We start from the raw sequence: 25,506 nt of genomic DNA, 5'->3' as shown, positions 1-25,506 counted from the left end.
TATAAACTCCCTATAAACTCTGTAGATGGCGAAACATCTTTCAGCAAGTATAAAATAATTGCAGGTGACAGACCTTTGCAGGTCTTTTTCAGAGGGGAAATCGAGATATCATGTATGTAATGCAGAGCCACAACACTGCTTTCAAGATGTAATTTTATAAAATATTTCTGTCCCCACATCATCCAAGAAAAATAAAGTGTTTCCCATTTCAAGCAGCCGTTGACTGCTTGCCGTGGAAAACAGCGGAATTTACGAGTCAGTGCCTCAGAATTTTGAATTTGCTGCAGCAGAAAACCAGCGGCCTTAATTATGAACAACCTGAAGGTGCTTTTGTTTTTCAACGACCAACGTAAACTTTACAATAGGCATATTTGTAGGGTTCTTCGTTTTCAGGTTAAACCTAATTTTTCACAATAGTTCCCACCTGAACAAGTTTTCAAGAATTCGGGTAAAACCCGATATCTACCCGAAATCCTTGCGGTCCTTGTCAACTTGCCGTTCTAGGTAAATCGTCGGAAAAATGGATCATAATATTAGCAAAGAGAGCTATTTGTGACAACCTATTTGTCCTCTATTTATGATCACCTCCTGCAAGAGAAAAAAAGACAAGCTTTTGTGGAGGTTGGGCAAGTGTTTCAATACCGCTGTGATTAACTGCCCCAGTTCCGAGCGGAAATATAAAGATTCTTGTTATATAGGTATAGGTTGTTGTTATAGGTATAAAGGTGTCACTGCAGTGGCTGGTTTCAAATGCCTTAGGTTTCACCCGAAAATTCCCCAATGACATATCAAACAGAGATTGTAGCACCCGATTTCTCCCCGAACTCTCGTGTGTAAATACTAAATAGCACCCGATTCCCCACCCCCCTCCTCCCAAATTCGAAAAATCATAAAATCCGAAGAACCCTACACATTTGCACTCCTGGAGTGCCTCTGGGAACAAGTCCACGTCACAAGTATGTCTCACGTGTCACGTTCTCATGCATATACCTACAGAGAAGCATCCACGCCATACTTTGTCACACTTTGTCTTTGTTTCTATTGTGGTGGCAGCATTACCAGTGTTGCATAACAGAGAGCAGCGTGTATCAGGCCAAGGTGACAGTTTCAATGCTGCATTTCTTCTTTCGCAATAATGATGGCACGTTTTGAGCTTAGGTGGCACAGTAAACAAAATTTTAGCAAAGAACGAGGGTTGCTGGGATAACACGTGCTTTACAAGTTATGAAAACAGGTTTAGTGGCAGACGATACCATCCACTGGCATCTGCTACCATCTCTACTGCCGGGCCCCCCTTGACAATACGTAGGTATTTGGTCAAAATGACGAAAGAAAGAAAGTCCGAAGTCCATTGTGTGTTCAATGAAGACACGTATACTAGTTGAGTACTACCACTCGAATTCAAATCTGAAACGTAACAAATAGCTATCATGTTACATTTAGGAGCTTAACCTGATCAAACACACTTGACAACTATGGTATGTTCTCGACACCAAGAACAGGTGCAGACGTGGTTCAAAGTTGCGATACCCGTAGGGCTGGTGGTAGGGGGAGAATTAGGCAACCGCCATAGGCCCCGCGCTCGCATAGGCCCCGCGCACGAAGCCCTCAACCAGGGATTATTATTATTATTTTTAATATCAAGTATGCACTTAATCGCACACACGATCTTCGACTAAAACAGAAATGAGAGAAGAATCGTGTTATGTGCCATTCCGTCATGTCATGTGAAAAAGTCCCCCTTTTAAGATAATCTGCCAACCCTGCAAGCTATACCGAGGATTTCGCACCCTTCTCTCCCGCCGCCATTTCCCGTACTCCTAAAATCTCCCTTTATCTTATCATTTCTCATCTTTTCATTACTGCCGGTGTGAAACTGGCGCAGCAATGGGCCTTTGCCTGAGGCCCCGCTAGGGTTGCCACCAGGCCGGTATTATACCGGCACGGCCGGTTATTTTACTCGCTCTGCCGGTAGGAAAGAGATACCGGCAGCCTTTTGCGGGTATTTGTGACTCAAGACCTTTCATATGGGCTTTTGTGGGGTTTTCCCTTCAACATTCCACTACAGCTTGAATAAATCTGGAGCACAGACCCAACTCCGCAGTCACCAGTTCTTTCCTTAGTTATTCATTATTATTATTATTATTATTGTTATTACACGCAGGAACATACGTTTCCTCGTATTATCTTGAGCTCTCTCTCTATCTCTGTTTTCTGTGTGCGCTCTTCCACCCCTCACCCACGAGCCTTTCCTCCTTTCCCTCTATTCCACCTCCCCTCCCTCAGTCGGTATTTTTCACTACGAAAGGTGGCAACCCTAGGCCCCGCACACCCCTAGCGCCGCCCCTAGATACCAGTGGCAGTTTCATGCGAGTGAAAGAGTAAAAAAAAAGGGACATTTAATCCTCCTTACACCAGCTTGGCATGCAGCAAGGCCCCTCCAATGATGGCTGCAGCTGCAAGCAGTACAAGTGCCACCCGGAGAGGTGACCAGGGCCCCGGCATGCCCGCGACGTCCACGGCGACCTCGTCGCAGCGTCGCCGTCTGAGATCTCCCTTTTGGTGGGAAGCATACGTCTGCCACGCTGGCAATGCCTCCACCCTTTCCCAGTGAGCAGACGACGCTACCACTGCAAATAAAGACTCGCGCTGTAATGTGCATCCATAATAGGGGACCAGAAAGCACTTTCAGGCAAAGAGCGTCACATTACGTTCATTCAAGGAACTACTGTTCGACAAAGGAGAAAAAAACGATCGACCAAATCGTTTGTGCGGACCATCCGATTAAATGACGCGCATCGATACGGAATCTGTTCAGAAGTCGAGCGCGAGCGAAATTCTGGAGGACCCACCCAGAACACTTGAGGCATCGTTCACAATACGCTATATAGGCGTTGTTGTATCACATTACTTCTTTGTTTACTTCTGCGTAATTTTGCTGTAGCAGTTTTCAAAAAAGCAAGGAGGATAGCTTTGACATCCCAGTCATGCATTCTTCCTGTAGCACAATTCAGCCTCTGTATGCAATAAGGGGATAAGTCTAAAAATCCTAAACCGAGAAAACTGCGAGTGAATATTTGGTAAATTAATTGCAGATAGGTTTCCTCGCATAAAGCAAATACATATTGTGTGAAATGTGTAACACATATGCATGTGTCTACTCTACGTGCGTGTCCCATTCGCATCATTTGTGTGTGTGTGATTTAGCAGAAATTGAACAAAATCCAGGAGCATGACATATCCCCTTTTTCAATATAACAATGCACGCGCAGGGTTTTTGTGCAGGAAAAAACTGTTTTCACGAGTCGGACTTCCACGGTGACGGCAGGATGGCCGATGTTACCTTTGTGCATTGGAGCAGCCTAGATCGTGATTATCGTGCTGCTAAACGAGCACAATCTTGAAAATAATGTTCTGCAGGGCCAGCAAAATATGACTTATTAGCACAATGCGCACGTTTTTCCGATTACAATGCTCAGCAGGACTGCTGACACGGTCAGGTGAGGTAGGAAGAACATATTTTTCGAATGGAAGTCGAAGTTCATTTCCCCACGTAGCAAAATTTAGGGTACGCCATTTGTATGCATGTGTAGAAAATGGGCCTGATCTGGCTGTCCATCCCATTGACACACACGCATTTTCCGTTTCTTACCTTCCTGTAGCGAGTCAATAAATTGCGTTATGGTCCCAAATTTTATTTAGCAGGTACATACTGGTATGTAGATGTCATTGCAACAAAAACACTAAAAAGGGGATAATTCGACTTATCCCCTTATTGCATACAGAGGTTCAATTTTCCTGTATTTCTGAGCGGATTTCATTAATGTGCTGCTCTGCATAGCTTTCCAATATTTAAGAAGTTTCAGCTTTCAACGTTGATCCTCGCAGTGAAGTGCAGGAAGTGACCAAAGTGAGGAACGCCCGAGATAAAATATTGGGATGCCTGCACGGAAGACAGTGGACTCTAAAGCTATCATAGCTTATACAGTCACTTCTTCAGGTATACAGGGTATTTCACCTAAGGTGATCAAAAATTCTAACTGGCTTCGTACTCGCCGGAGGATTGTCGGACTTTCGGCAACTACCTTCAGGAAACTTTTGCCACCATTGAGGAAGGCTTTGGACAATTTTTAATTGCGGGAAATTTATGTTTCATTTGAACTTCAAAAATTGCCAAGCGAATCTCACTTTTTTTTTTTTACAGGGATATGAAGTCCTTCACAGACAACCACAGACCCAACCAAAACTGTGCACAGTATCGTAACAGAAATAGTCTTAAAAAAGTAGGAAAAATTCGGCTTTAGCCCCGCCTACTTGATTGTCGCAATGAAAAGCGCACAGTATTTGTGGGGAGAGGAGGAAGTGTTCCCGCCTCTTGTTTTACCTTTCTTTCCCCCGCGTTGACCTTGATGCTGGTGACAACCGACTTATCACAGAGAAAACAAAACAACCGACTTATCACAGAGAAAACAAAACAACCGACTTATCACAGAGAAAACAAAACAACCGACTTATCACAGAGAAAACAAAACAACCGACTTATCACAGAGAAAACAAAACAACCGACTTATCACAGAGAAAACAAAACAACCGACTTATCACAGAGAAAACAAAACAACCGACTTATCACAGAGAAAACAAAACAACCGACTTATCACAAAGAAGTCAAAACAAATGAAGGCGATAACATTTTCTCGTCTAGACACAGATTTTGTGCGCACTTCTCTGCGAAAATCAAGCAGGTGGGGCTAAAGCGTAAGTCTTAGAATTTTTTTTTTTACTATTTCTGTTGCGATACTGTGCATAGTTTTTGTTGGGTCTGCGGTTATCCATGGACGACATCGTATTTCTGTAAAAAAAAAAGTGGGGTTCGCTTGGCAACTTTCAGAGTTCAATTGAAAAAAAAAAAAAAAATTTCCCGCAACTAAAAATTGTCCAAAGCCTTCCTCAATGGTGGCAAAGGTTTCTAGAAGGTAAATGCTGAAAGTCCGACAATCCTCCTGTGAGTATGTCACCAGTTAGAATTTTTTTATCACCTTAGGTGAAACACCCTGTATATTGGTAGAGAGTATTTGTTGAACGTGTATATTTTATTCCACTAACACAAGTATGTCCACTCCTGTTCCGGCCCCCGGCGGGGGATATATTTGAAAATATATCTTTAAAAAATATTTAAAATTGTTAAAACTATATGTATAAATGAAGAGCTATATACAGGGTGTTTCTCTATTGTGTCCAGCAATTTTATTTAAAGCGGGCGATAAAAAAGAAACGAGCGCTAACTTTCAGCTACTTGACTAAGAAACGGGCGCTACTAGTGAAGCAGTACCTGTTTCTTACTCAAGTAGCAGAAAAGTACCGCTTGCTTTTCTTTTATCGCTCGCCTGAAATATAATTTCTGGACACGTTAGAGCAAACACGTTGTATATTTGTGGGGACTGAGGGAGGGAGCGACGGCACCCCTCTCGCAGTGCTGCATTTTCGTGCGCCGTAAGTTCCGAACGCGACATGACATCTGCATGGGACCTTGCTTGGTATGTATTTCAGAGACAAATACCAACCGCCACGACTCCACCAAAGAGCGGGATAATCATTTCACGACCCCTTTAATGTTCACCCAGAACAAGCTGGTAGTTGTGTTTTCAGAAATCTATTTTGTACCAAGTTTTCACGACGCCCTCCTTTCATCACCTTGCTTCCATTAACCGAATCACTCAATTTATGAGTGCTGGAAATTTTGTTATTGGCATAAAAAGGCATCGCAACAGTCTAATTTCTATTAGATATGACTAGGATAGATAGAAGATATGACTATTAGATATGCACAAGGAGACAATAGCACAGTTGGTACTAAGGAGCAAGCGCTTGGAGAACATCACAAGGATCTTCGTTGTTTTCTGGGCTGTGATGCTGAGAGCATAGTAGCATAGTAGACAGGGGAAAACATTTAGGCCACATCTACATACCTCGACTAAATGATTTTTAATAATAATAAGTGAAGCTGTCGGTGCACTAGATGTTAGCAAGTGACCGGCATGCATTGGAGTTACAAACATGAACCTTAGACAAACCGGTACATTGAATAAATTGCATAATGTTTTCAAAGTCACAGATTGTCTTTTGGACCAATCCAGATATAAATGACGAAGTACCAGCCTACAAGGTCATCGCAGCACAACGTCCGACAGGATTGGCGCAAAAGATGCTGGACATACATGACACAGATGATACCAACAAGTGCCCACAAAGAACATGCAGTAAGCGATTGAGAAAATGAACCGTCGATGCAATAGAAACCCGAAGAGCAACAGCAAGTGGTAAGAACCAAAACTGACTTGCACGCACGCAATCATGAACTTTCTCTTTTGCTGAAAAGCTCGGCGGTTCAAATCAGAAGTGATGTACCACGTAAAACTGGGTCTGCGGTTATTACTCGAAACTTGCGCGTTGGCGTGTGTCCTGCAGCATAAAATTAACGAGGCCAAGAGAAAGACCTCTGCTCTAATTTGACACAACTGACCACCATATATCGTGATACTGCCACTGCAAAAAAGAAAGCTGGGTCAAACGATCCAGCTACGGTGCCCTGCGTTTCGAAGCAGCAGGTAGCAGCGCAGACAATGCAAACGGGATGTGACGAAAGTATTTTTATCCCAAATCGCTTTGCACGCCATTTCGTCCATAAATATATTCGAGAGCCTTCGTAACACAATTATAACATGATATAACATATCTCTCCATTGAGCACGAAGGCTACGTGCAACAAGAATCGTTATGTCACGAGAAATATGCCAGTTACTTCTTGTATACTCTCCAAATCACTCTTATTTTAAATGTCTGTCCCCACTCTCGACAATACCAATGCCGACAGAAAAATAGGGCGCCATTTTGGGCGGGGATGGACCACGTTTCAAACATCTGATAGATCAGGCAAGTCTAAACGAGCAATTTGGTACAACTCACCGAGAACCCACACACCGCTACAGCTACAGCGTACGGCATGCCATTCGTTCTACGTCTCACCCTGCACATTTTCCGTCAACGCGGTGAACTTCGTGTTTTGGAAAGGGAGCGAGAACTTGCGAAAGAAAGAAGGAAAGCACAGGCACAGGTAGCGAATAGCGCCCTTCCATTCGCTATATTGGAGCGCGTCAGCGCCATCCATCCGTTGAATCGACCACTACGATTCTATATAAATGACGTCAACGGTATGGATAATAAATAAGCGGCGCATAATAATTATCCATGACGCGCTTACATGCGCGCACTTCGTTTGCGTTGTGTCCGAATAGCAGAAACAAACATCCCAAAGCTCACCAGCGTAACCGAACTTGACTGAACCGTACTCACCTAGGGCAACAATACCAGACGAGAACTGATCAAAACAAATTCGAAATGCATACAATTCTCATAGGTGCTAACTCCAAACAGCAGGGCATCGTGATGACCATACAGATGCGAAATGAGAAACCTGTCCATACCGTATAGCTGCACTGCCGACGCGCCGTGGCCGCGTCACACTCTCCACACGCCCCCGCTTCCCTCGCCACTAACCGCGCATGCGCGTCGCGGCGACAGACAGACCACGCCGAGATTCTTTCGTAGCGAGTAGGGTCACTAACTCTATAGTAGCGACCACTGTAATGCTAGCGCATTCATAATGGGTCTGTTGCAAAAAAATGACATCGTTGCTTCACAGCTGACTCCTGCTTTCGCGTGTCCGGCAACAGGGGATATGTGTTCACACGTGTTCCTTTATTCTTTATTCCAGACGTAAACTTGCAACAAACAAATCAACATTTGCAGAGCACACTTGCGACTGCGACAACCGATTCCACTGCGCAATGGTTTTAACGAAAAAAGAATTTGCATACATGTTGGTTCTAGCATGGATATCCCTAACTTTAAAGTTATGGTCTAGTCGCCGCGATAGATAATGTGGTCTCTCTAAATAAGTATCTTTATTAATACCCGTTTTGTCGTTTATTATTAAATACAACAATTTCAAACGAAGTTTTTTCCTGCGGGAAGCGAGTGATTCCCAATTTAATATAGTTTTCATTCTCGTGCAACTGTCTCGTCGGCCGTAGCGACCCTGCCCTATTTTGAATTTTTTCTAGTTTATTGCTCAGTATTATTTGGGAAGGGTCCCATACTGCACAAGCATATTCCAAGACGGGCCTCACACAAGTCAGGTACGCTGTTTCTTTTAACGATTGTTAAATTACGCTGAATAGGACTAAGTGCCCTTCCCGCCTTGGAAACCACATTATCTATGTGGGCGTTCCAGGAACAATCGCTTGTAATCGTAACACCTAAATATTTAGCAGAGCTCTTTGTCAATGGCCTCGCCATGTTAATAGTCTTGCTCTACAGCTCTGAACCTACTAAGTCAAAAAGTGTACATACTATTACGATACCGAATTACGGTACCAAAACGTATTTGGGTGATATTCTGTGTTTAGATCGTACCCCTACCATCAACACCCAGGATCGCTATAGGTCATATTTGGATTCCAGCCTTCGCTAGGCGCTATACCTTCGCTACCAGTTTACATTCACCTTGTGTCACCATCTCACTTGTGTCACCGTCATACTAGTGAATTTTCCGAATCTGAATGCAAGGAATGTTCTGGAACCCTTTATTAAAAAATCTGAGGAAAAACTTTTGGCTCCCACTCCCACAGTTCAAAGTGACGCAGCACTGGTATTTTGTGAAAATCTGAGCATTCTGGATTTTTTATAAGCTAGCCACCAGCTATGTGTGTCAGAAACTGTAGGCCAATCAGGCTTCGGCAGATTGGAAAGTTGGGTGGATTGGGCATCGGTTGGCCCATCCCATCGGTTGGCCATCACAAAAACATCAGCTATCTGAACAATTTTGGTTTATTTCTGAAGTTCTGTACAGGGGTCCAGATAGTAGGCTCATGCAGACTGCACAACCAATTCATTGGTTTCCTTCTTGGAGCTGTCACTGATGCACATCCATTTCCCACCAAGGGTCTCTCTCCACAAGGTTACCTGAAAGTATTAGTCTGTCAGTCACCAGATACTCTGCCTTATTGCGTTAACACTTGCCTTATTGTTTCCACCAGAAATGGCCAGGATGTTGCCAGTCACGGACCAGGATACGTGCCAGATGACATCATCGAAGGTGGCCAGCACCTGATGAGACCAGGTGGCGCAGTCGTCGCTCGTCCAGATGATTACACGCTTGTCTTGCGAGCAGGAAGCTATGATGCTCTTCGAGAGGCCAGGGGAAGGTGCCCAAGCGACATCCCGCACCCAGTCCCTGTGGGCCTCCAGCTTCTGCTCTTCGGTCCACTTGTTATCGACCTCCCTGCAAGAGGTCACATAATTACAGGGCTCTGCACTGAAATTCTTGCGAATTCGGGTCCAGTACAATTCGGGGTTCTGAACTGGTCCGGTACGGAGTTGGTGTGTGTCCCAGGTGTGGTTTGCCGGGTAAAAACCCGCTAAGGGGCAACCTTCAATTCATGATGCAATTTCGGGGAAGAATCGATTCACAACACATTTTGTTTTATTAATTAAACTGCTACTTACACAAACTTCCAGACTTTTACGAGGCTGTCACACCCTCCGGTGACAAAGCGCTTAACGGGAGAAGGAGACTTCACATGTGCCGAGTCTTCCATGGGTGCTGCTTCAGGACTAGAGGATGGAGCCCAGCTGACTGCATTGCAGCCAATCTGCAGAATAAAACCGAATTTCTAAAGCTTGCCCATTCCATTACTGCATTATCTCACAGTATGGGCATTGTTTATCTTGTAGCTTTCCCATTCGCCGTCACCGGAAGAGCTGATAACGGAGACCGAACCGTCAGAGCTGGCACACGCCAGCATCAGGCCAAACTCGTGAGGGGCCCAGCAGATGGAGTTCACTGAAACATGGCACGATTAACGCTCATCGACACAGTCTCACCAATAACATACCGGAGGAATCGTGGTTGTTAAATTCTCTCAACTTGGCCCAAGTGCCTTCGGTTTCCTGCCAGAGGATTACTTTGCGGTCGTAAGAACAAGAGGCCAAAACTGTGCCGAACATGGGATGGGCCCAAGCGATCTGCCACACGGGTCCCTCATGCCCCTTCAGGTCTGCAACCAGTTTTTGCGTTCCATTGCGAATGTCGAACACCTTGACGGACTTATCCGATGAGCACGTAGCTAGCCGGCTGCCGTAGTAGTCCATCTGAGCATCATGCTGTAAGCAATTGAAATTACTCGCTATTACAACACTGCAGAAAGCAATCAGTTGTAATGTAATCTTACAATCATGTCTTCGTGAGCAGTATCAATGGTCTGCAGAACGGACGCCTGCGGAACAAGCAGTAAGGCAACATAAGTGACATCCCGGTGTTCTCACGCACAAGTCGTTGACGCCAAGATGTTAGCGCAGCAAGTGACACTCGTACGACATCAGTTAACATGAACGCAGAAGTGGCTGCGAAACTTGTCCGACAGTGTGTAAGAAAAGAAACTAGCAAGACAAAACATTCGAATTACGGCTCGAAAAGATTCCTTACCATGGCTGCTCGGAAAACGCACGTAGCGTTCGCGGAGACACAGGAGAAACCTGGGCACCCCTAACGGATAGCTTCGAAACTAAAAAGATCACGAAAGCGCGTCAGATGCAGAAATCTCGAACATTGCAGGTGATCGCTTACCCGCTTTTCCGCTGGGTTGTCCAAGCGAGGAGGAGCTCCTACCTGTGCTGCTGACAGCGGCCAACTGCGAATGAATCCCGAGAATGAATGAATCTTGCCTCGAGGTGCGGCGCTCGTTCGGAAACAGTGCGCGCGTGGCCGTGCGAACGTGTCTCGTGAAAAACTTCGCTTAGCTAAAAACCACGTGATTCCACTGCCATTCTCTTTCTTTTTTGTATGTCTCGTCCCTTTACACGACTACTTCGATCAGGGCATAAAACTGCCAATTGGTTCCGTAGCTGTGCACTGGCAATTATAGTATTAGCACATTTATAGGAGGCTATGGCATATTGCTCGTGACACACTTTCTACGTCGGCCTGGTGCAGCATGTTCAGGAGAGTCGTTCATCAGTGAGAAAAATGATATTAATTGTACACTGCGCTTCCGCAATTTGATGAAACGAAAGCCCCGAACAGCGCACCCACCCATTTAACATGCGCTTACAAAAGCCAGGCGCTATTTATTTTTCTTTTTGCAAATTTAAAAGGCATTAGCCAAAGCAGCGTCACATGTTCCGTCATTACTCATTACAGAAAGTTCCACTTCCACCTTTTATCCTTTTATGACACGGATTTTCCGACTACTTTCCCTCTCAACTTGGCAACATCGTTCCGCCGGTTTGCAATCCAACCTAAATCCAATCCATTCATCGGATTACAAAGCAGCTGCCGGCTTGTCGGCGCGCGGTTGTTGATTTGTGGAAAAAGACAACCAGCGTAGTATACAAACTTTTACAAAGACCAAAGGAATGGCGTTTGGCGACTATTCTATCGAAGTTGATCGTTTCTTCAGAGAATGTGAAGCTCAGCAAGGCAATGATATTGCAGAAACAGAAGCCTTATTACGGCAACTGGAGAATGACTTGTGCCTGTCGGTTGAAGCAGCTGGTACTGCAACGAAACAACTGTTGAAAGCCTCCGTAGGTAAGTACGCTGTAGTTGGAAGCCGGGTAGGAACCTGCAGGAATACTGCAGGTGCATGAAGGGATACTGCCCTGTAGGCATTGTTTATGTTGCTGGCGCCGTCCATGCTTTTCTTCAAAACCGTGTGTTTTGCTGCCACATGCGATAGTCACCCAGTTGCCACTCACAATGATCGTTTCAAGGGATATCCATCCGACTAATTGCATGCATCGTGCGAGTGAACTTGAATATCTCCACCCTGCCCGACTACTGTGCATGGGAGAGGGGGGGGAGATGGGCATTGTGCTACCCCCCCCCCCCCCCCGTCAGATTGAAAACGCGCCTATGGCCGTCGCTTCATGTCATGGAGAAGAGAATGCATTATGTACCCCAGTTCTGTCTTTTCAAGAACTAACTTTTCTAAGCTAATTAACAAAAATAGAGGTACACGCGCGAGTGCTCAGAAATACATCCAAGCTCCAAAGTTCCATTCTTTCAATGAGCCAAGTACAAGGGGTGCGTCCTTGAAGTTTGAACATCTGCTAGTTGAATGAACGGAAAACCAAATCATTTGGTGAAAGCAGCATAAAATACGGGAGCAGAAAATATATCGAATTCTCGAATTACGTCCTTTTGCACTTCGCCGCTACCAGGTGTTACAGAAGTATGTAAACGAAACCAATTAATTGCTGGAACAAATGATCCTCTGCAGTGGCAGATTTTTCTCTAAAAGGTGTCCACCGAAAGTCCCAAACGGGGTTGTAACTGTTTTAATGCTGACGGCGCCTTGCTTTAGAAGTTACGTTTTTTTATGAAACTCATTCGAATTTTTATTTAAATAATGAGCGGCTCCAACTCATTCACACGATGCGCAGCTTGTAGGTGGTATCGAGTTATTATTATTATTATTATTATTATTATTACTATTGTGACCTCATCAACTTATAGCGAGTCGTGGATGTCGAATGTCCTTTATGACGTACGATGATGTATGATTTGTGATATCTTGTTCAAATTTTTACAGAAGTTAGAAATTTACAAGAAAAGCTAAATGAGGAGCAGAAGTTACTCGAAGCAGCAAAGTCCGAACACGAGCGAGTTCTGGAGCACGTTGACGCACTGAAGTGCACTCTCTCGAAAAAGGAAAAGCTTCTGGAGCACCACAGAGAGGCAGTCGATCTGCTGAAGACACGGCACACTGACTTCTACGAGGCATACAAAGAGCGCATCGACATAGTCAGGGACTGGGCTGGATTCAGAATTTGTCCGAAGTCAGGTGGGTACAAGTGCGCTTTGTCACCCGTAATTAGGAGAATGCCGGTTTTAGCATGGTACCCGTCTATTTCAGTAGGTACAGGGTAAGGTAAGAATAGGTCGTAAAAATAGACCGTGACGTTTCTGGCGCTTCAATCTTTCCGGACTGATAGTCATTTGCATGAAGTTTTATCTATGTTTTTTTTTTAAACGCTGTCACTTTGTAGACAGAGAGTTTGAAGCAAAGCAAATTCTCACCCCATGCATTTCCTATGGCCTATACCACTCGCAAACCACAATTTTTTCGTCTGTCTGCTTCACGTTCACATTCCCATGTATAGGTGGTGCTGCATCGAAACCTAGCATCTGGGCCATCTGGTTGTCGTTTGTTCCGTAGGTTTTGGTTTTGCTTCGTTACCAGGCAGCACAACCTTATACGTGGGGATGTGAACGTGAAGCAGACAGAGGAAAAAAAATGCATGGGGCGAGATTTTGCTTTGCTTCTATCTTTTTTTCTACAAAGTGATAGCATTTGAAAAATGATATGGATAAAACTTCAGGCGGATGACTGTCAGACTGCACAGTTTGAAGCACCAGAGATGTCGTCTCGTATTTTTACGACTCGATCGAAATGTGTAACCTTTCCTAACTTCACCCCGTAGTTCCCACTGGTCCTTGAAACCCTCCAATACTCTGGAATTTGAAAAGTGCTGTTTTTAAGGAATAGGAAACCCTGGAATTTTTTCACAGTCCCCGAAAAGCCTCTACCTTTGCATTTTTTTGTTTCTCATGGATCTGCTTGTGAAAATTCTCTTTATCCAAAGTCATAACTGCAGTCTCGAAACCGCAGGTGTTAGCACTCTCAGCGATCGGAATCGGGAGCAAATTAGCGGCACCCTCCGTTATATTAGTCATTGTCTTTCTTTCTGTCCCATTATCTTTAACATTCGGGAGTCCTCAGTCACATTTGTAAACGGATCGGTAGCGTACAGTCCCTGTGTATCCTCCCATGCGCTTGAATGGGAGCGCTCATCGTAGACACGGACAGGTAGGCAAAGAAGACGGACGAGACAGGCGCTACTTCCGACGTTATAATGAAAAACATCAGGCAGACACAGCTCTTAAATCCATTAACACTCCCCACTCTTTCAACCAGGAGCCTTGCTTGCCTTCGGTGTAAGCACGTGCAAAGATATGACATTTCCTTCTCTGATAACCCGGCAGAAGGTGTGCTTGTACGACGGTCACCTGAGGCACAGATAGCAAAAGCCTCCAAGGTTTCTCTGGTTAACCTATCTCGATGAGCATTTATATAGATATACCGGGTGTCTCAGTTAAATCCCCGGGCTAAATAATTCGCGAGTGGGTGCACCAATAGAATAACTTTATTTTTTACAAGTATCTGTCCAATACCGCCTACAAGATGCGCACCGCATGAATGAGCGGGAGGCGCTCATTATTTAAATAAAAATTCAAATGAGTTTCGTGAAAAAAGCTAACTTCTGAAGCAGGGCACCGTCGGCATTAAAATGGGTACTACCCCTTCTGGGACCTTCAGTAGATACCTTTTAGAGAAAAGTCTGCAACTGAAGCTGGTCATTTGTTGCAGTAATTAATTGGTTTTGGTTTACATATTTTTGTCGCGGCTGGTCGTGGTGAAGCGCAAAAGGACGCTCGTTCACTCCCATGTCCACCAATGAATTACGTCCTTACACCAATGAATTACACCAATGAATTACATCCTTTTGCGATTCGCCGCGACCAGCCGTGGCAAAAATACGTAAACCGAAACCAATTTATTACTGCAACAAATGACCCGCTTCGGTGGCAGATTTTTCTCTAAAAGGTGTCCACTGAAGGTCTCAAAAGGGGTAGTACCCATTTTAATGCCGACGGCGCCCTGCTTTAGAAGTTAGCTTTTTTCACGAAACTCATTTGAATTTTTATTTAAATAATGAGCGCCTCCCGCTCATTCACGCGGTGCGCATCTTGTAGGCGGTACTGGACAGATACTTGTAAAAAAGAAAGTTATTCGATTGGTGCACCCACTCGCGAATTATTTAGCCCGGGGATTTAACTGAGACACCCGGTATATATATATATATATATATATTCCATAAGAAATAGCGGCGCTGTTGAAACGTCGAATACGCCCTCTTAGCTTTTAATAAAGTCCCCCTTTTATATTGTTCCCTGTAGAAGAACTGTCTCCACTTCTGATTCTTATTGAATATCTTCATTTTTCGTGGTCATCCGCATTCTTCCAATTCCACTTATATATATAGTGGAACGTTGAATCTACCAAAGATCAGTACAAACTACGGCAGGCAATCGTTTTCGTTTCGTGGGGTATGTGATTGGAACCTGCTGCCGCCTGATATAAGAAATGGATGTTCTTATTCATCTTTTAGAAGACAGGTAAAAAATGTTTTGTTAATTAACAGTTACTGATACTTATGTTTCCTGTCATGTTCGACACACGTACGATTTACGATTTGTGCCCTTGCTGTAATTGATGCACTTTTCAAGGAGGAGCCTTCAACCGGGTGTTTCCCTCTAGCGCCTCCATCTCTATCATTCGCCGTTAAGACGTATCTTGAGTATAATAACATCAAAATAAATGAAACCGAATGATGATCCTCGTAGTGTTCTACAAAGCGTTTCCCGTGTGTCGTAGCCACATGCATTATCCCATTACATTATGCAATATGTGGGCTAAGAACTGCCTTATGCTTCATGCAGGAAACGAGATCAAGTTTGCTTTCACTCTGATAGACCCAGAACAGCCGTCAGAGGAATATAGCTTCGTGCTTGCTCTGGAAGACGGAAACTACAGGGGTGAGAAACCAGTTCATTGTTTTGCAGCATCTTCTCTGTTTTGTTTTTTGTTTCTTGTATAGAAACAGCAATACTTCTCATTTCTTGTTTTTATTTTACTTGTACGAACAGTCACATCTGGCTTACCCAGATGCCTCTATTCTCACCGATTACCGTCCGGAAAACAAATTTCTGGATACGTGAACTTAACGCAGTTCCGTGAGCCTTGGCATTGGCATGGTGAGCATGCCTCTGCTGACAACAGAATTTTAAGATCTCACACGCGAAAACAAGTAAAAATATTTATAAATAATTATAAATATTTATTATATAATAGATAAGTAATAAAATAAATAAATATTATAAATATTTATAAATAGTATAAGGTAAATATTTGCACGCATTTCGCTCGTGATCAAGAAGGGTAACTGGGAAGTTAGTTTCAGCTTCTTCAGCTTTTCAGCTTTTCCTTCAACATAAATACTTTCAGAGTCAAGTAACTGTAACCCAGTTACACTGTTTAAGTAATTTAAGCAGCTTTGCTCCCGCTAGACTGCTGGGGAATTAATTGGGGGTCCTGAGCAATTCTCAATATCATTTCCTTTCTCTTTAAGGGCTTTGATTTGATTGACAATAGCTGCAGAAACTAGGTGGGTGCGGGGGGTGCGGTCTGCACCGGGGGATGCTATAGTAGGGGGTGACGTGCAGCAGCAGTACCGCCTCCTCCTCTCTTCTTCAGTAGTGAGGTGACGCCAAAAACAGCATAAGAAGCCCTTCGTGAGCATATGATTTTTTCTGCGTACGATATGGTACTGTTATTCATCGTCTATGGCCTCGGATGGAAAGGGACACATTATTGCGGGCGCAGGGTGTGTGTGTGTGGGGGGGTGACGGTGCAACGCATACCCTAGTGACGCCACTGCCCCTACCTTTGATAAGCGTGACGGATAATATGACGAAGATACGGGCAAGCTGGTGGACAAGCTCTATAGTAGATGAGCCTCAGCACGAGCAGACGCGAAGAAACAAACGCATCACAACAGCTCAAAACCAGCAAAACATTCTCCACGAGGACACAACTACAAAAGCAGGACGCATGGGAATAGAACAGGGTCTGCGAAAGTAAGAAGCTCAGAGGCCGTGGGTAATTGTATTAGTGTGGGCAAGAAAGTGTGGGTAATTGTGTATTAGGTGCCCCTCTGTGTCTATTAAGAGTCACTAAATAGGGAGCAGAGTAACGACACTGAGCCACACCAGTGAGCGTGCCCGCCATCTTGTGTCCCTGCGCGGCTGCGTCGCCGAGCAACGGGATGCCAATCTCCCCCTTCTCTACATGTGAACAGCGCAGAGGGAACCGGTTTTGTATGGAGGGGACTCAACATGGACGACGTGTTCTGGGAAGGAGAAACCACGTGACACGATCGGCCCAATCGCGGACACAAAAAAATGCGAAAAAGGATTGCGATACTCTGTACCCCTATTTATAGTGACTGTGTCTATTCTCGCTGCTTTCAAACGCCTCCTCTGACCTCCTCACTTTCGCTGACCCTGTTCTCTATATTATTGGTGAACAATTCCCCTTTCCTCCCATGCGTCCTGTTTCTGTGGTCATGTCCTCTTGGAGAGTGAACGTTTTTGCTGATTTTGGGCTGTTGCGGTACGTTGTTGTGAATCCGGCGCAGCTAACTATTATACACGGTGTTTCGCGTGACATAAAAAAATTAAAAAAAAAGAAATTAAAATCACTTATCTGAACATTACAGGAAGAGCAGCGTTTCGGGGGAGATTTGGTCTACCGTGACCCCTGAGCACTTTATCAAATGTCATTCCTGGGAGACTGAATTTTCCCAATTGAAATTTGCTAAGTCAACCTCGTGTTTGTTTTTGACACGAACAAAAAGCGCAGGTTGGATTTAGTAGTAGTTTAATTTAGTACCATTCCTTTGGTAATAGTAAAAAAAAAAAAAGACGAAGAAGAAAAAACAACAACGAAAGACGTCGTTTCGAGGCGCACAAATTGTCAGTGGAGCTCAATTCTCCTTCAAATTACTGCAAGATGTGGCAAAAGAAAAACAATTACCTGCCCCTCCCTGTTTCCCTCTCACTCTTCTTACAGATAACTTTGTGTCACAACCACGCTGACGTTATCAGCAGAAGCTTGGTGAAGAGAAAGTGGAGGGGCAGGTATATGACCTCCTCGCATCGCTTCTTTCGGAGATCTGAGCGTGGCCTCTTGCACGCCTCGAAACGACACTTCTTCCCTGGCTATGATCATTGTAGTAGTGAATGAATTTTGCAATAGTGTGGGGTGTATCCAGCATGCACTCTCTGAATATATGCGAGGTTGACTTGTGCAAATTTTGGAGTTGAATCAGGAAAATTCAATTTCTTGCAAATTGAATTTGATAAAAGTGCTCAAGGGTTAGGGAACAATTTCAAGGGTTAGGGTAAGGTATTAAGGTATTTTTAGTACGATTTCTTTCTTTTTTTTTTTTTTTCAGATTATGTGAAACACCCTGTACTATACAGTTTGAATTCTGGTTAATGGCATTTGAGTACTTCAAACTTTTCTTATAGCTCACCAACTGGAGTGTTCTCCTCAGATAGCAACACACCAATTTCAATCACATCAACTGTCGTAGATGCCCTCTCTGTAGAGAAGTGGCACAGAAGTAGCCTCCGTGTCTGCTCATCGAATATGGAGGTTGATAAATATTTACATTCGTTAATAACCTCGTGCACCACAGGTCTGCTGCACAGACAGGAAAATGCTTATAGTTTAACTTCGAGGAAGACGAAATTAGGATTGCCTGTCACCACACAAGCAAATGTCTAATGCACGTTTATTTTTACCTCGCAGCCATCGAAAGTAATCCGGTGGTACCGCAGTTTCCAGACCTTGTTGATGATCTAAATCGGCACCAACGCCTCGGTCAGCTTGTGAAGACGATGCGACAGCTTTTCTGCAATCGACACGTAGCACACCACGGTGATTGAGCGACTGTTGGGATGGACTTCTTGGAATATTGTACATATGGACAGTGCTTTCTAATCTTGACTATTGCGCAAGTATACTTTACGACTTTACGTTAAAGTTTCCGTTGCATAACGTTCTAGAGGCTCCTAATGATTTTTAAAGACTTGTCGTTACAGTTGCACTGCATGGTAACTTTCTCGCGTCCTTTTTAATTTTAATTCATTTTAATTGTAGCAGAGGAGAAGAAAAAGATTACATTGTATCGAACATTGTAAATTGTTACCCATTATCACGGTGTCTCGCCTCAGTCATTTGTAGAGGTTACGGCCATCGAGGAAGAGACAGGAAAGACCGTCCACGTTTTTAAAGTGGTTTTAACAGTTTACTTAACCTTGTTCTCACTAATTTTTTGGCCAGCCATAGTGTCTGAACAGAAGAGAGACAGACAAAAAAAAAAAAAGAAACTGAAGATAGCCCAGGGTATTACGACACTACGGTCACTCAGTACTATCAAGGGACCGTAATGTTGCCGTAATGAACGTTTGAGTCTGGCATGGAACGAGTTCTCTGATAAAGTATTTAATCCTGGTATACTATATGGAACGTAGAGATGGGGCAAATCTGAATCCAAGGAAGGTTCTGCAAATCTTACGAATCTTTCGAATCCGTTCTTAAAAAAAAAGCGTTTGAAAAGCCAGGAAAAAGAACTAATCTACTGAAAAGTTTTTTTAAGCAGAATTTGATATCGTTGTATAATAAAAAAACAAATTAATTGATAGTTCACTTTCAGGAGAGAACATACCCATGTACTTCTTCTTAAATGTATAATTTACTTAACGTGTCGTTCATCGACTACAGGAGATTACATAAACTCTCGAGTCTGAATTCTTTCCATAAAACTAAGAAACAATCAAATGTAAAACCATGTTACTTTTAAACTTGTAATGTAAGAGTTCCTGCCTGAACTCTTTTACGGTCCAGAGCAATGTAAACAAACAAACATGTTGAAAACACGGCTGTTTTCAAGTTTTAAATTTTTATATGCCGGGGACCCGCTGACCAAGCACGCTTTCGGCGGACTCCAGAGGCGCCAGTTTTAAAAAGAAACACACATTTTTTTGTGTGTGTATTCGAAAGGTTCAATTCCCTTTTTTTGCACGGGGATACGGTTGGCCCATCCCTAATGGAAAGTATAACTCACATTATAGTGACTGTTAGAGCTGTGCAAATATTCGAAATTATTTCGAATATGAAACGAACATCTGATCCTATTCGAATGCTATTCACAACCTATTTTCAGTTATTCAAAATTTTCGAATATTTTTTCAATAGTTACAGAAGCGAGGTATCGCTATATCGCCATTCTGAAAGTGGGCTCTGCCTCATTACACCCGAGTGTTAGGTGAAGCCCACTTTACACTGCTTACAATATTATATGTCACCAAAGTCTACAACTTCTGTGACCTCGTGGTCAACACTGTACTCTCGGCATTGCATGTTTCAGTAAATGTGCTCCCAACTTTCAGTGTTACGTTCAGTAACAGATGAAAGTATGTGCAATTTCTAAAAAAAAAGTACTGGAAATTCACAATGTAAACATAAAAATGAGGAGATGCACACAACGCAGGCTGCGTGGAACATGTTGACTAACTCTCGGTGCAGGTCATCCCACTAATGCAGTCTACCATGCACAACACAGAGGGACCCTTCTCTCACGATATGCTATGCTGGGTGAAAAGGCTCACAAGTTTGGAGCAGAACATCATATCGAATGAGCACGATGCCACAAAATATTTCACCACTGGAAATCATTCAAATTGGGCCTTTTCTGATTATTCAAATTCGACTGACCTTCTGAAGTTTGCCGTCTGAAGAAATCGTTCGGATTCGGTTTGGAGTGCAAGTGAAATATTGGTAAACTATTTGCAATGGAAATTTTGCTATTCACTCAGCTCTAGTGACCGTGTATTCACACGAGCGACATTCCCCCTGAAGTGGAAGATGCGAAAAGCGTCATAGCTTTCTGCTGTCACTTGAGCGCTCGCGCTCAACGTCGTGTCTTCACGCACACTGCTAGCCGTGGGGAATATCTTGCTACACAGCCACAAGATATTCCGTAGCAGACGACAGGAAAACACCCTGACGGTGTCGTCTGCTAAATGCGCAGTACGCCACTCCCGATATTCCGCACCATGTGAATAGTCAACGTAACACGGGACGGAACTTCGGCTCTATGAGCAGTGTTTTCGCTTTTTCTTCCACTGGAATATTCCGTGGGGATGTCGCTCGTGTGAATACACGGTGACTGTCATGGTCGAGGTAGTAGACAGTAGCCAGATAACCAAAAGGAGACCATATCGTTGCAAGGAACGAGGGAATGTTCAACGATTTCAACCAAGTGCTTGCCCCTCTTGTACAAAGACTCCCCCTCATCATCCTTATATTGCAGTTATCAAGAATTTTATGTGTTTCTAGTTCTGGCTACACCTAAAACCACTAGCTACGTTTGCTAATGGGGCTCTTTTTTTTTTCATGCGTGGTGCATGCGTGCACGCATTTAAACTTTGCATGGTGCCAATACAGCCATCAGTATAGCCAGTCGAGAACGCTATGCACGTTTAGCTTGGGTGTTCCACAGCTTATGTTCATCTAAAATGCGAGGTTTTATTTTTTTGATTTAGAGAAATTTTTATTTTCCACTCGGAAATATGCTTTTCCACCCAATATTGCTGAATTTTTGCCCTGTCTCGCGGCTCCCAATAAAGCCCCATCTTTACTCCCCAATTTTCAAATTTTTATCTCATCTCATTTTTACTCCCCAATTTCCCCCCCCCCAAAAAAAAACATGGCTATTGACGACCCTAAAGATAAGAAGTTGCAGATAAGTAGCTTAGCAGCTGTACATGTAACCATGTGTGTTTCTACACTTGTGCACGAGTACAATTTAAATAATAAACTTTGGGCTACAAACAATACACTGTGTCTCTAAATCATTATGGTCTTCTCTGTGCATCTATTTAATATCACTGCCACAATTTTGTCACATGCAGTGTGTCCCAGAAAACGTATAACTGAATTTTAATAAAAAAAAACTATGCCACCTAGAATCATGCAGTCAAGTTCTGTTCATTTGTTCTTACTAAGTTTTTGCCACCTCCTGATGTGCATGCCATGTAACCTAAGTTTAATTATGTAAATTTTTGCGAAGTGAACTCAGAAATTTCCCAAGTAAATGTCACTTTATTACCCCACCAACATGAAGAGCGTGCCAAATTTACTAAAATTCCGAGGCAGATTTCCGTGCCAATTTTCCTAGTTGAGTTCACAAAAATTTACATAATTAAACTTAGGTCACATGGCATGCACATCAGGAGGTGGCAAAAACCTAGTAAAAACAAATGCCGTTGACCGCATGATTCTATGTGGCATAGTTAAAGCCCTTCTCTTCCTGCTGCGGCAAATCCTGAATTCCGCAGCAAGGAACTATGAATTCTGCATTTTTCCACGGTGAAAGGCAAATTGCCCTAGTTCAGACAGAAAATACTCTTTGTTAGCTCTTAGTGTGGAGGAACATGGTTACAACTTCAAAAACTTTTGTGACTTCTTCTGAGACAGAGTAACGTTTGTCACTGACTATCAAATAGTACCTGCTAGGTGACCTCTCTGCATGTACAGAGTTTACCTCTCTGCATGTACGGACACTTGTACAGAGTTTACTCTCGCACAGAGGAACTTGACAGCTATGGACACCAAAGCAGGGGTCAGCATTTGCATTCCACTCCAGAATCCCAATATGTTAGAGGGTTGTTCCAGCACACAGATGGGGCCATATCACGGCCTGGTGGCCTAATCCAGTTGGCACATCTACGCTGTAACGCAAGCCGACCCGGTGCAAGCAAAGTCTGTTTATCTCGCGCATAAACTGACTTAAGCGCGTGGTTTCTGCAAAATTCTGAGCAAAAAATCATATTCCGCGGTGGACCCACAATTCCGCAAATTTTTGCAGAATCGCGGAATTGCACAAAAAGAAGGGCCTGAGGCATAGTTTTTTTTAAATTGAAACTCAATGACACGTTTTCTGGGACACCATGTATGTATTATTAATGGCACAAGAAACTTGTGGCTTACAAAGTGTTCATCACCTGGCACAATTACGAATTATTTGTCATCTTCAGCTTCACTGTTACTAGGGTGAATCACGCATAGTATTGATACATTGAGGAGGTTCGGTTTTAATCCCCGACGACAGAGACTCCATTGATCTTCAATCCTCGAAATAAAGTCGTAGTGTCAAACTTTGGGTGCTGGTGTGACACCGCTCGGTGGTGAAGTGCTGTCCTGCTGCAGGAGGACCCATCCACCTACCCAATCCTCTACCCATCCATTGAGCACGTCAGGGTCCTTTCAGCACAAAGCCGCATACATTCGCCTCAATTGAGTAGAGCACAGCATGATGGTGATGCCAGAGCTCCATTTGGGCACTAAATGTACTGCTCTGTTTCATACGTTGTAGTCGATGGATTTCACGTGCAAAGTCCCACATTCTTAATTGAACGTTTTATTCAACTTTTGTAGAATGGGTGAAGGGAATTGCCTCAGGGTGAGAGCCGTCAATATTTCAAACAGAGACTGTTCTTCTGTTGTGTTCCTCAACTGTTCGCTTTTTTAAACTGCGATTTTTTTCGAGCCACTGCTGAGGGTGGCACGAAACGGGTGGAGTGACGTTTTAGCTGGGCGCACTTGCCTCAAGCACCTGAAGGTCACTATAACGAAGGTCGTTCCCATGTGACCAGTTCCCTTTACAACCCCCGTGTCGTCACGGAAACGGGGAAATGTATTCACCTCATTGCTCTACGATAAAACGTCACTGCAGAAATGGGCGAGGAGTTAAAGAGGTGAGAGAGATTGACAAGCTCACCCATCGCGCGGCCTTCAGAGTGCAATAGCTTTGTAACGTGGGATTGCAGAAACAAGACATTTTGATGTGCATGTTTAGCAGACATAAATCAATATTTACGACGTTACTTTTTCAAAAGTCTGGAAATGGTTTCACAACCCCTTTAATGTATCACCGCACGTGCATCACCACCTTGTGCAGAGCACTCCCCGTTTGAGCAACAGACTGTGGTAGAAGACTTGGGTCGAGCCATTCATTTCTGTGCGAAAATTACTAAGGCCCGGTTTCACCAATCATTAACGCTTGAACCGAACCATCATCGCCATTAACATTTGAACCGAAATCAGCGGTCCGTTCACTGTAATTTAAAGCTTAATTCTGCTTCGTTAAAGGGAGTCATTGCCACTAAAATATTCATCTCACCACTAACTAACGTTTGTGAAAGAGAATTGAGTGTTAATTTCAAGTTTTAGCGACCCTTGGTCTCGGTCCAAACTTAACCAACGTTGGTGAAACCGTGTCTAAAAGAGATATTTTCATCACATGTCACGATACGTATGATGACACGTCCTGATGTTCCCGAGCACATGCCAGTGGAGAAGGACACTTGTTTGTGAAATGTCGAGTGCTCCTGCATAAAGGACAACCTCACAGTCAACTGTGATAGGTCTTTGAGGGGTGAGTCTTGAATCCCAAACTCAGGCTACAAGGTATGAACTTAGCAAGCCATCTTTCTGCCACGACGTTGCTTCACCGATGCTCCTATCTGGCCAAGTTTGAACTCGTCGAGAAGTTCCTTAACGTGACGATTCTGCTTCCATATTCTGGCCTCAAAAGGGATAGACTCGCAGTAATACGTGCTAGCAACCCGTCTCACTACAGTTCTTGACTGTGCTACGTTACGCTTTGGAGCATAGCGAGCTTTGTTGTTAGGTGTTACGTCTGCATGCGGTACATTATTGCTTCCGATACAATCACTTTCTACGCCACATATCCGATTCGCGTTTGACGAGACACAGCTTTTGCGAAAAGCGTTTATTTCACACATACAGCTTGATGAGCTCGTCGCTCACGGCGGAAGGTGTTAGAATACCTAAATCCGTGAACAGCAAAGTCACATACGCCGGCGGAGTGTAATCCACCATCGCGGTAGATTCCTCCGTCTGGCGCAAGCTGCCCGCGAGGTCCCTCTGATTCAAAGGGTACATGCGGACAAACTTGAAGCTCTCCGCAAGCACGTACAGCGGCTTGTTTTTCTCCTTGGCGCACATGGCCAACGTGTAGGTCCCAATCTTGTTGATGACTCCGCCACTTTCAACGACGCCTTCTGCTCCGACGAGAACCACGTCAACCTTTTCCATGATGTACCCCACTGCAGCGTCCACGATCAGCGTGCAACTTATACCGTTCTTCTCGAGGACATCGTATAGATGCTTGCCGCTGTCATCCGGTGCGGATTTGGTGATGTAAACGTGAAAATGTTTGCTTCCTTTCGCGGCTTCTAAGAGAGTATCCCTGACGACGCGCGACGTCGAGTGTGTCAGTATGGTGGATCGGTCGAGGATGAAAGGCACTACGAGACGCGCGATTTTGGGTCGGGCAGCGTCGATTTTTTCCAGGTAGGTCCGTCCCCGTGTGGACATGAGCTTCTTGCATTCGTCGATGTCGTCGTCCAGTTTGATCAAAGTCACGAAGCGAAGGAAAAGTTCGCAGGCAGAACGAACGCAGATGACAGCTTGTTTCGCTGCTACCATAGCGTCAGCGGCAGATTTCAACTCCTCGATCAAACCGTTGATGGTCTTCGAAGTGTCTTTCTCCAAGAATTCCAGAAGTACACGCAACGCCGTGACAGCTGGAGACATATTTGGTTCCTTGGACAGCATGTTTTCAAAGTTTTTGACAATCGCCTCTGAATTATCGTTTCCCATGCTTACG

General features: G+C 44.0%; 3 protein-coding genes and 1 long non-coding RNA gene across 4 annotated transcripts in view; all 4 read right to left on the bottom strand.

The window, feature by feature from the left end:
• Positions 1–7,513, bottom strand: part of LOC135366357 (galactosylceramide sulfotransferase-like) — a 29,964-nt gene extending 22,451 nt beyond the window's left edge. The window contains exons 1-2 of the mRNA XM_064599026.1: positions 7,482–7,513; positions 2,414–2,630 (exon numbers count right to left, since the gene is read on the bottom strand). Of these exons, the coding sequence (XP_064455096.1) occupies positions 2,414–2,505 (92 nt within the window). The 5' untranslated portion in view covers positions 2,506–2,630; positions 7,482–7,513. The remainder of the gene's footprint in view (positions 1–2,413; positions 2,631–7,481) is intronic.
• A 1,355-nt stretch (positions 7,514–8,868) lies between these two features.
• Positions 8,869–10,246, bottom strand: LOC135365842 (protein SEC13 homolog). The gene is made up of 5 exons (XM_064598538.1): positions 9,954–10,246; positions 9,768–9,901; positions 9,565–9,710; positions 9,079–9,340; positions 8,869–9,021 (listed from the first exon to the last, which is right to left on the bottom strand). Exons 1-5 carry the CDS (start codon positions 10,207–10,209, stop codon positions 8,926–8,928), a joined length of 894 nt encoding a protein of 297 aa, XP_064454608.1. The 5' UTR covers positions 10,210–10,246; the 3' UTR covers positions 8,869–8,925.
• Positions 10,247–10,289: 43 nt separating this feature from the next.
• Positions 10,290–10,827, bottom strand: LOC135365843 (uncharacterized). Its single transcript, XR_010413955.1, has 3 exons — positions 10,685–10,827; positions 10,544–10,622; positions 10,290–10,334 (listed from the first exon to the last, which is right to left on the bottom strand). It is a non-coding gene; the product is annotated as an uncharacterized LOC135365843 (long non-coding RNA).
• Positions 10,828–24,594: 13,767 nt separating this feature from the next.
• LOC135365841 (translation initiation factor eIF2B subunit alpha-like) lies at positions 24,595–25,506 on the bottom strand. The gene has a single exon (XM_064598537.1). It carries the CDS (start codon positions 25,497–25,499, stop codon positions 24,612–24,614), a length of 888 nt encoding a protein of 295 aa, XP_064454607.1. The 5' UTR covers positions 25,500–25,506; the 3' UTR covers positions 24,595–24,611.

Source organism: Ornithodoros turicata, chromosome 8 (assembly GCF_037126465.1).
Source record: "Ornithodoros turicata isolate Travis chromosome 8, ASM3712646v1, whole genome shotgun sequence".
Lineage (NCBI taxonomy): Eukaryota > Metazoa > Arthropoda > Arachnida > Ixodida > Argasidae > Ornithodoros > Ornithodoros turicata.
This window is presented reverse-complemented; position numbering and strand designations above follow the sequence as displayed.